General features: G+C 37.6%; 1 protein-coding gene across 1 annotated transcript in view; it reads right to left on the reverse strand.

Moving 5' to 3' along the window:
* Positions 1-12,357, reverse strand: part of SLC25A13 (solute carrier family 25 member 13) — a 99,207-nt gene that overhangs the window by 66,779 nt on the left and 20,071 nt on the right. The window contains exons 2-3 of the mRNA XM_053990590.1: positions 8,407-8,460; positions 3,649-3,791 (exon numbers count right to left, since the gene is read on the reverse strand). Of these exons, the coding sequence (XP_053846565.1) occupies positions 3,649-3,791; positions 8,407-8,460 (197 nt within the window). The remainder of the gene's footprint in view (positions 1-3,648; positions 3,792-8,406; positions 8,461-12,357) is intronic.

The following is a 12,357-nucleotide window of genomic DNA, read 5'->3' on the forward strand; positions in this document are numbered from 1 at the left end:
TTACAAAAGCAGAGAAAAACCTAGTGATTTTAACAGCACAACGAGAGGAAGCTGAAATGCTTACGAAATTTTATTTCAGTTTTGAAGATAATCCACCCAAGTAAGTCAAAGTCTTCCTTCACCTTCATATCCTCATTATGAGTGCCAATACTGCACAGTTTATTCAGGAAGGCTCAAATCTTGATATTTTAAAAGCACCCACATACAAGAGCACCAGTCTAAACATAACAACAGAGTATGGTGCAGCAAAACCACTATTTACTACTCTCTCCTGTCTTCCATGCTCACACCCATGGTATCTGGACACCCCATAGACACAACACATTCCCACCAGAGAAAGTCTGCACATAGCCATGCAAAGAAAAAAAGCCACTTGCTTTATATTACCTGCTGTAATAATACATACAAATGCAATGATGAAGAGGTTTTCTTCAGAAATCAATGCAGATGTTTTTACTGTATCAGCAATTTAAACATGGTAACATAATGGGACACAAATTGAAGCTACATCTATTATTTTACACTGCAAGCTAGGTAAACTAAGTATAGTGTAAATTGGTGCATTAGAGGATAAATTTATATCCAATAATAATGGAAAATGCTGGCATTTCCAGGTGTTATTTTTGAATACTTTGTCCTTTCTAAAAATAAAGCATATGGTATTTCTTACTAAAGTGTTAGTTATTACAGTCCAAACAGAGACGTGCAGTAAATACTTATTTTGTTAGGCAGATGCTTAAAACTACAACAGAAATCTGAGAAATTATATTACAGTAGGCAGGATGGAAAATGCCTGGCCTGTTGCTGATAGGCCTTTAGAAAGCTACTGTATTTTGGGGAAATTTCTGATCAAGCTGAGGCTAAATGAAGCTGCTTTTTTTTTTTTTTTTAATATTAGGAGTGAGAGGCTTAAGGCCAGGAACCAGGCTCCTCAATCTGTTTCATACGAACAACAACCATGCAATATAACACTTATTAAATTTATGTCATTACCAGTCGACTACTTTGAAAGGTTTGTCTGGCAAAGAATGTATTTCCTTTTCTTAGTGGAAACCTTACAAACATGCCTCCATAAGAGAACAGCAGAAAAGCCCACTATCAAATTCTGCCCTGGCTTCAAATGGAGGCAAAACTTGCTCCCATGGCAACAGATATTCATTGAACAACAGAGTATGCCTTAAGAGGTCTCATACCTTTGTCACAACAACAGCAGCTCATGTAGACCCTCAAATCCTTATTCTCTGGCAATGCAGGAACTGGGCTAGACTTACATAAGATTTTGTCTACAGTAATCACTGTGAGATTATATGTAAGAGCTACAGTTCTTTTAATTTCACACTCTTTTCAGTTCTTTTCTTCTTCTCAGTTCACACAAGAACTTCTTCAGCTCTTGGGTAAGAAACTCTTTGCTCATCTATACACCCTGCTCACGAGTCTGAAGTTCTTGTGCTGTCTGCCTTTCATCTGAGTATTTACACTGATTACACTTGATACACATACCTAACTTGTCACCAAAATCAGAAAGAATTAAAAAGCATTCTAAAGAGTGCTAGGAACAGCCCTGGTGGAGGCTCAGACCCTTTTAGTCACAAGTGGTCATGCTCAACAGTCATGAACAGCAGCTGCTTCTTCAGAGCAAAAAAGGGATCCAAGACAGCGGACAAATGCTTCTGGAAATAGCCTAGCAGTATTTTCAGCACTGCACTACTTTATGTCACTAACACTGTAACAAAATTAACTTCTCATTGCTCTTGCAAGACACCTTCTATTTTATAATAGAAATAATACAAAATCACTGAACAGACTCTCATGACCTTAACCACATGTAAGTCCCTATACACTGACAAGCCTATTAAAAATGAACACCAACAAAAGCTGGTTTGTGCTTCACTGTAAAACTGGGAGCTCCAGACTGCCAAGTTGGCAACATTCAATAGGAGAAGACCAACAGTCCTGTTGCTGTCTTTAGGAAATTTCATGACAGGAACCAAAAAGCAGCTGACCCTTGCCTCAGATGATTGCTCTGCAAATTACTTTAAACACCAGGAGAACAAGGTACAAACACTGAGCAACATGGCAAAAAATGCTACAATGCCACTTTAAGGAGATAGAAGCTAATCACTTTCTAAACTTTCTCCATTCTTTCACGTATTAGCTAAACAGGAAGACAGCCTGAATACCAGAAGAGACTCTCCAAAGACACGTTACGAACTGGCACTGCACAGTGTGGATTACAGAAACAATCCTTACCCACGGCAGAAAGCAGCAATTAGAAGCCTCAATATTACACCGCAAAACTCTTACAAGATCATGCCAAGTTACGAAATCCCAACTTGTCAACAAGTTCACATAGGCTACAGTTTTACATTTTGTTCTTCCTGACACCAGCTTCTGTGAGGGAGATCCAAATCACAAGGTATGGATTATGTTCTCAATCTTCTTATTACAAAACGGATTTGAAGCCATGTAATTTGGAAAATGCTGTTTTTGCAGGCATCAAACCAAGGGAAGAAATCTGAGAAATGTTTAACATTTTCAGTCAAACATTGTCTGAAGCCATGGTTTTCTTGATGCCATCAATGTTACCAACATAACCTTTTACAGAATTCTTTTACTGGGGCAGCAATCATCACATTAACTCATCTTCAAGGTTTAAGGTGTTCAGCTGCCAAATACATGAGACTGGCTGAGCAGAAAAGAGAGCACAGAAAGGACTGCAAAACTTCTCAGTTATGCCTGCATCTGTTCCCTAGGAAGACTGCATTCGCTAGTCATGCTTTGTTTATCTCACATTTTACTCTCTGCAACCACTGATATGAGTCATGCCTGAAGTTTTCTGGTTTCTAAAAATGCCACAACTACACACTTTAAGTCCATAGCTAATTATTCTCAAGTTTCTCTAAAGATACATTAAAGGGAGGGTTCAACAATTCATATGGGTGAACAGACAGCTTGCCTGGGCAAGTACCAAAAGCAAATGCTAGGATTTCATTAAACTAGGGGGAAGGAAGATGGAAGGGTAGCTAATCTTGCCTATTGGCAAAGTCGGCCTTTCAAATGCAAACCATGTGCAACCAACTTCACTGCTGTCTTCCCAAGATTGCAGAGTGGCTCCCTAAATACCTCAGGCACTCCTCCTCCCTCTTGAAGGAAAAACACAGCGGCAAAAACCTTTAACAGTGCCATGGCAAAACAAAGCAGGCGCACTTTTTTCTAGGATCTCTTCCTACACCATCTAAACTTATTTTGGATTTCTATTTGAATGTGTTTGTGACAGATACATAAAGTAAACAGAGACAGAAAGACTCAGGGAAGGAAAGAAAAGCAGGAGCTAGGGGAGCCAGCCAACAAACATGAAAGGTTCCATGAATTAAAAATACATAGTAGACAGAAAATTGTTTGCACCACTAAATGGTAAGTGCAGTTGAAAACCATGTTTCTACTCTTTTCACTTAAAATATACTGTATTCCTTTATGGATCTGCAGGGGAAAACAAAACAAAACAACCCCCCCCCCCCCCAAGGATCAGACTGTTTGAAAAAATGATTTTGTATTTTTTAAGTGAACAACAGAAAAAGAAAAAAAAATAAACCAATCAACTACAAATTCCCCCCACCCCCCAAACCAAAACCACAAAAAAACACTTACCCATCTTTTGTCTGATCCACCACACCTGCAAGGAGCTGTACGGTGTTTGCATTAGGCAAACCATCTCCAATTATCTTCAAGTACCGTGTGACAAAGTCATTAGGAGACATGAAGAATTCTCCATTCTTCTCCACACTTGCATACTGTTAAATGAATACAATATTTAGTGGTTCAACACATCCTTCTCCAGGCATTTATTACCACCACCCATAGTTTCCAATCACAAGCAGGCCTCTGGTACAGCAGATTACAGCTCTGCTCCAGTGGACCTACAGCTTAGACCCAAACAGGAAAGAGTAAGAGGCGAGTACTCAAGCAGCAGAAGGCTCAGCTTCCCAGACTACAAATGGCAGACATACGATTTTTGGATTATGACGTCAACAATTTCTCCATAGTAGTCTAGAAATGCTCCATAGCACCAAATATATTTCTGAAGTAGAAGCACAAGTACATTTGCAAGCACATATGTGGCATCTCAGGCCCACTGAAACTCTGACAGCAGTAGGGTACTGCAGCATATCTTATTTATGTGAAATGGCTCCTCTTTTAGCCATTCTACTTCAGGATGAGAAGGCAGGGTTGGTGACACCCGCAACATGCCAGTGGAGCAAATGATCCTGCAGGAATGTCCACCTGGGGGTGCTGTTTTGAAGAACTCTACTGCATCACCTCCAGCCATGGAGGTTTCTCCTTAAGGAAAGGAGAAGCTACAGATACTTCCCCTCGGCTGAAGTGCTGAGAGGAGGCCAAAGAATAGCATTTGCAATAAAATGTAACAGCAAAACACGAACTTTGACAGTTCGGCACACTGCAGAAATAAGAAAAGAATTTTAACACCTGCCATACCTTATCCCTGCTTTACACAGAGTTACTAGCATACTACTCCAGAAAACAGCTATTTACAGACCCAAGCATATTTGCTTCCAGGGGAGGCCTCCCATAATACGTTACAAATAAAAGTAATATTAACATTTTTGAAGATCTAAATAAATAAATAAAATTCCCTTTGTTACCACTTCATTGCTAGGTTATCCCTCAAATTTTAAAGTCCTCATTTTCTGAAGAACATCAAAATTGAAATCAACCCTGAAGACTGTATTTTAAGAAAAGAAAAAGGATAATGACAATCATTAAGAGGAAAAGAAATCCCAGGCAAGATTTGCAGAACCATGTGTTAGCTTTAAGGAAAACAGGTCTATCTTGGGATAACAAATGTGCACTGACAACAGGAAAGAAACTGCTAATTTCTCTTTTTTAATTTTTTAAGGCAAGGTAGGATGATAAACTATAATTGCATCTTCCCACAGAGCATTATCCACACTAAAGCAATAAATAAATTAGATGCCTATTGCTATTTTGTAGTGTACTTCAAACACACATTTTATTTCACGTTACTATAGCTCTGCTAAGGGACGAAAACTGCCAGTTTACATTTCATATTGGTGCCTGCAGTGTACCGTTATACCTGCTGTAGGCATATAACTCTCAGAGGGATGCCAAAGTGTTACAGTAAGTAGATTATTTTCTTCTAGTGTAATAGAAATACCATTTTCAGGTACAGCAATATCTTCAAGAAACAAGGCTTCAGAGAAGCAAACCAAATAAAACGTAACTCACTTTGGCATCTATATATTGGTTAGTGCTAAACGATTCCTGTTTCACTAACACATGCTTTCTAGCTGCTACACTGCAAGGAATTTTGAATTGTATACTTTTATAAGAACTAACAGATCAATTGATTTCAATGTAATCATTTGCAGAAAGACAGAATCCTTCAGAATCCCAGTCTCAGAAACTTTTAACACAGCTGCTATTGAGAAACAAATCAAATAAGTCAGACAGCCTATGCTTCTACATTTCTTTTTTTTTCATCCAGGCTAACCCCCTGCTAAGGCACTCAATAACAGAAAACAGCACAAGGTTTCAGTGTCCCCCTGTTTCTTGTCATTGTGATTTACTCAAGTGTATTTGAAATCCAATCACGTACTCTATACTACATATAGAAAATGACCTTGAAAAATGTCAGCTTGATCACTTTGACTAAAATCTAATCTCTTAGGGGTTATGTTAGAAGACTTAGAAGTACTCTTGGAAATTATCATAACAAAAAAAAAAACAAAAAACATCAATTCTATTTGTTTTGGAGGAGCAACATTTAAAAATGGGTTCTTTACAATTTTATCCCCCCCCCCTTTGACAATTATACCCACAGAGAATTTGATATTATACATAGTACTTAATGGCTTTTTGGTAACTTATTTACACACATTTTACATAGTCAAGTAATAACAAGTTTAACCCCATTTTTAAGTAAAATTTGCAAACATTCTATTGGGGATTTGACATACTAAATATGCTGAAAGTTGACTGCAATCCACTGCATTTAAACTGATCATTTCACATTTATTTCTATACTGTGGGTACCATTCCTAAATGGCAATCATATTTTTTAATTCTTAACTGAAGTAGGAAAGAATAGTTGTCAAATTATTTTTTAAGTGCACATTCCACAATCTGCAGAAGCAACTGTATTGGCTTCACCACTTAATTCACCACTAATTCACCAAAATAGTCTGGAGAAGTTTTATTAACACTCTGGCATCACTCATCTGTAGACTATGAAACAACATAGCACATTTATTCATCATTTTTCCTTCTTGGGAGTAAGCAGCATGACAATTCTGCAATACACTGAACAAAACATTTAGCTCATACTTCATTACTTCTTTACCAGGATCCCTTCTGTTAAGTGGAAGGGAAAGCAAAAGAGGAAGAAAAAGAAGTCAGAGGTGGCATTTAATGTGCTAAACTACAACCCATCCAATCCACCAAATCAGAAGGTTGAGGGAGCTACAATCTTCAGAAATGTAAGGGAGATGAATATCCATGGGCAGGTAGGAAACAATTTTCACACTATTCTCAGCAAACCAACCAACCAAATTCCCCACTCTCCAGCTGAGGATTACCTCATAGCCCAGAAAGAACTGGGATTCTCTCTAGAATGTTTATTTCCCTCCTCAATGCTACTATCTTTTCAGGTCAGTGGTCTACTCCCTGTCTGCATTTTCTGCTGCTGTGCTCCTGCTCTTCAAGTATGTTCCTCTGTAAACCACATAACCCCTTCTTTTGCAAGAGTCTTTTTGATCTCCTGAAAGACACAAGTTCCAGGACTTAAGAAGTTAAATCCTGACTTTCTCAACTGAAAATCTCATTTCAGAGCTATAAATACTGACAGTATATAATAAAACTATAAATACAGGCAACATACATTGTGACACCTACACATATTGTTAATAATAGCTCACAAGGGACAATGGAAAAAATACCAAGAACTACATGGAGAGTGGGGCATGATGCTGGAGAGCAAATATGGAGGGAAGAAACTGGAAAGGTATGAGCTGTCTCAGGCCCTCAACACCTCCACAGAAATAATTCAGATACAACAGCTCCTTAATAGCAGTGTGGCATCTACCTCATACTTATTCTTCAGAACCATTAATTTTTCTACTCTTTTTTTTTTTTTTTTATACCAGAATACAAACTTACCCAGATAGTGGACTAATGAATCTTAGGAAGGTTAGACATAGTTTTTTAAATTTAGGAAATGGGTCAAAGAAAGCCAGTTTCAAAAAATCACTGAATAGTTTGGGTTGGAAAGGACTTTAAACATCATCTAGTTCCAACCTCCCTGCCACAGGCACACACATGTCCCCTTAGACCAGGTTACTCAAAGCCCCATTCAATCTGGCCTTGAACACTTCCAGGGATGGAGCATTCACAACTTCTCTAGGCAAGCCATTCTGGGGATTTACCAACCTCACAGTAAGAGTTTCTTCCTTACTTCCTTTACCTAAACCTACTCTCTTTCAGTTTAAAGTCATTCCCCCTTGTCCTATCACAACATGTTCTTGTAAAATGTCCCTATACTTGTGAAATGTCCCTCTCCAGATTATTTGTAGGCTCCCTTGTGGTACTGAAAGGCTGCAGCAAAATCTCCCTGAAGCCATCTCTTCTCTAGGCTGAACAATATCAATTCTCAGTCTGTCTTCATAGCAAAGGTGCTCCAGCACTCTGATGATCTTTGCGATGCTCCTCTGGACTAGCTCCAACAGGTTGACATTCTCCTTATGTTGGGAGTCCCAGAGCTGGATGCAGCACTGCAGGTGGGGTCTCACAAGAACAGAGCAGGGTTGGAGAATCACCTCCCAGCTTTCAGCAAAACACTAAAGCACATTTCTCTCAAGTATGTAAGCAAGTATGTGAGTCTTTACTTGCATGCTTTCCACAGCAGGCCAAGAAAGAAGGAATTTCAATTAAATAATAAATATGGCCACCACTTCACAAGGTGATCTTCCCAACACTTCTACAAATAACAGAAGCAGAGATAACCCTAAGGAAAAAAGGATGGCAAGGATGGAAGAAGAAAGTTTACCAAATCATCTAACAGTAAGGTGTCTACATGAACATTTTACCACATATAAGAACAATAATGAAACTCCTACCACATTCTCTGAACAATGTGGGTTTTTTCTAAGATAGCAATACTTCTGAGTCAATACAGTAATCACTCAGAAATATGTCTGACTTCTTGGTGAGCATTGTTCAATTCTGATAATGGTATTTAAGTCTAACATGGTAATAATACGGTGAATGATTAATGGTTGGAAAAAAACTATCAAGAGTTGTATGCTGCAATAATGGAGCAAAAGATAATGAAAAATTTAAGCAGAGAGAGTAAAATATTTATTTTACACATACCTTCAAAAATATTGTTTTCAACTCAGCTGGATCAGCTCTTTTGGTTAGAGCCACCTACAAGTAAATACAATTACATTAATATGCATAGCTTACACAAAAGGTGTCAAAGTGCCATTTAAAAACAAGAACACAAACAACAGAATGAGTGATGAAATTAAATGTTCACCTTAGATAAATTAGGCACTGCTTTAGTTGGCCATGCTCATTTTATCCATTTCACACTTACATAAGGTTATTCAACATTTTGTTCTGCTTTCGTTATGCAACCCTGCAACTCTTAAACAAGCACACATTAACAAGTCATAAAGACATTCAAAAATCACATCTCTATAGCACACCTCTTTGCTGGGATTCAGCATTATACTATCTTTACCACAGATTTTTACACTTCCAGCACCTTTCACCTAAAGATTTCAGAGTACCATACACAGTCCATAAGTGATAAATGGCAAGAACAACTCACAAATTTGTTCAAGAAAGCAGTTCCATAAAAACTGAATTTCAATGTAACTATTTGGTTTATTACATCATTATAAACTTACACTGTAGATCTTTTTAATGAGATTAATTCAGAAAGCAGTATCTAGAGTATCTAGATTTTTCTGCAGATCAAATTAGCAAGTTCAAACCAAAATCTAAGTTACATTTATCACCACAAGCCCAAATTAGATTTTTTTTCAAAACACTGAAAAATAGTCAACCCACTATGGAGTAAGCCCATCAGTATTATCCTGGTTGATATACCATACAATCCTTTTGCTGCTTTTGGCAGTAAGTGGATGTGTCCCCTCAGTCTGTGCCTACTATAGCTCCTCTTTCCTTCTTCAGGATACCTTGATAAAATCTCGCTTGCTAACATAATAACTCTCATTTGACAAGTCACTTCAGAACATCAATCTATTCCAAATTTAAAAAAAAAAAAAAAAAAACAAATAATTTGCAAGCAATCACAGATTTTCAAAAAAATAATGTAACGGGGAATAACCAGCCAAAGGACAAGACAGACAATCTTACCCTCACTTAAGAATTAAACATCAGAAATGTTATCAATAAAACACTACTTTACTTTCCTAACTCTTTATAGCAATGGTAGACTGTAAAGGCAAATGCGACCCCAATGCAGTTCTAGAAACATACTGGCCTACTGCAGAAAATGGAAGGAGTCTGTGTAAGTCTGTACAACAGCATTATATCCTCACACGTACACTTAATGATGAATCTTCAGTAAGTTTGTCCTCACCCTAGATGGTTCATTTAGAAACTAAAAAAGACAATAAAAAACCCTACAAAAACATGCAAAAAAAAAAAAAACCAAAAAAAAAACCAAAAACCAAACCAAAACCCAGAGTATTTTAAGAAAAAATGTATGATTAAGGTTTCTTATAAAATTCTAGAAATTTTTTAAAAGGAAAAAACCACACCTATGTTCAACTGACGAAATCCACAGCTGGAGTCCCAATCCTGTGTCTACACAGAAATCTGTGCGAAAGTATTGCAAAAAATCAAAGTGTAATTGTGAAGCTAAGAATATAAAAATGTATGTTTTCTAAAATGTAAGCTGTCCTAAATGTAATCACTGTGAGCAGAGATTTAATTTAACCCATCTGTAAAAATCTGATCATCTAGAGCAATTGGGAACTCTTTGGAAAGAAAAAAATAGCAGTATTTCTATGGTGCTTCAATCCAGAACCTTGCCACTACACAAGCAAAGGAAAGACACTTCAAACACCTTTAGCCAGAAAATATGAATCAGTATCATATTTTATCTGTCTTAAAGTTCAAATTTTATACTGTCAGAGAAAGCTAAGCCTAAAGAAACCAAGGGAGGAAAAAAAGAAAAAGATACATGAACTCACACTATTTTCCTTTAGTTTCACTGATATTAACAATCCTGAGAAACTTGGGAGATGTGTTCACAGGCCAGCCACCATTTTTCAGCCCCCTTTTGATTATAGGAGAATTTGAGTGGTGTTTTTTACTGTCAATACTGAAAGATAGGTTGAAGTTGGTTAGGTCAATGAATGCATAGAAGAACTGCAGACTAACAGCCCAAGCAGAGGCTGCATACTACAACTTTTCTCCATTTCCCACAGTCTACTTCCTCATTCTTCCATTCCCCAGCATACAGGAGAGGAAAGGCATGGTTAACACTGTGTGAATTGGTGCATCCATGTGACATCTACCAATGTGCTTTCTGAAAGGTGTATCTGATCCCAATTGAAGAAAAGAGCCTCTAATATATTACATGAGAACCTCAGGAAGACTGATGTTAATGCAGCCATACCAGTGGCTAAGAGAAGTATTTAATTCAGGTTTCCATCCATACCCAGCTATAGGCAAGGCTGAAGCTGCATACACAGCCATAAAAACTGATCCTGATGACAGGTGTTACTAGAAGATTCCCACTCTAGAAAAGGTCAAAATATTACTTTCCATACCATTCTGTAAATTGTTATGTCAACAGTTGAAAGGCTAAGTAACCTGATGCCAACAGACTGCAAGCTGACAGGTAGCACGCTTGATGAAAAGTGACCCACAGATGAAAAGCTGTTTCTCCATCAGTCAGCTCAGGTGGTATTTACTGACTCTCACATAACTGGGTTCAGGTGATATGTTTTGTTACTGGAAAGACTTGTCCATCTTTTCTCCATAAAGATAAAACCAGCTATGAGCTGGCAGGCCTAATACCTCTCTAGTGGCACGAGAAGGTATTTGATAAAAGAGATCTGAGTGAAATAATGTTGTCACTGCTGTTTACAAAGAAACACTATGTAACAGACACACTTAAAACAAAGTAGCAACTTCTATTAAGTAAGGTTCAGCGAAGAAAGCCCTCCAACAAACAATATTTATTACTAAAAATCCCAGGAGACAACAGAGTACATCAACTGAAGTACAGGACTATAATCAAGTTAGAACACTCTACAGGGAAGACTGGGATAATGTATAGAAAATATCAACAGGAAATTTCATTCCTAAGGTATACACCTGAAAGTCTTTAGCAACATATTGCATGTACATGTGTGTTATAATTTATATGAAGAATGAGACAGAACAGGCAATATAAGAACTGCGCTTGAAAATGCTGAGTCCCTCCCATTAGCAATAACACTCAACAAAGGGTGCACAGAGAAAGGGAAAGCTCTGTGAGAGACAGTAACACAGACTGATTTGCAGGCTGGAGCTCATAATTTCTTTAGACTCCCTTGCACCTTGACCTTAATTTCAGCCCATTTTCTCCAGCAGACCTCTTTTCTCCTTATTGACTTATGCTCAATTTACAGAGACATGCATTTTCAGTCTCACTTCCATACTCAAAATTAAATGTAGAATTTTTCCATAAAAACATAACTGTACAACACAAGAAAACAGAATCCACTGAGAGTCAAAGATTATATTACATTTCCAACCAACTGTATTAATATATTTGTCATACACAAGGTAGAAGAAACAGGTTGTGAAAGATTGCATGGTATCAAAAGACACAGAAAGACTAATAACATAGTGTGCTCCATCCAGTAAAGAAAAACAACATGGGTGGGCAAGAGAGAAAAAGAGGAGTAGGAAAATCATTAGTTAATGTCAATATAACATTAATCTAATGGCAAAAAAAATAATATCTCATCTTCTCACCTTTATGGCAAATATCACTTTGATAGCTACAGTCTGAATAGAGCAGAAAGGTGACTATGATCCAGGAATACTTGGGAATTGCTACAATATTCCAGAAAGTTTATTGCAACAACAGCAAGTCCTAACCAAAGATAAAGAGATAAACACCTCATATCCTTTCTTTCTTTTGGTTTAGTCTGAATACCACTCAGATGTGAAGAAAAAACAGAGGTAGGGTTGCCCTCCTACACCTCAGTATCTTTAAAACCTCCTGACACCGAGCAGGTAAGATGCTGAACAGCTGTCCTTCTCCAAGTAGAGAGCCAGAGCTGTGGCAGA

This window comes from Vidua macroura, chromosome 1 (assembly GCF_024509145.1).
Source record: "Vidua macroura isolate BioBank_ID:100142 chromosome 1, ASM2450914v1, whole genome shotgun sequence".
Lineage (NCBI taxonomy): Eukaryota > Metazoa > Chordata > Aves > Passeriformes > Viduidae > Vidua > Vidua macroura.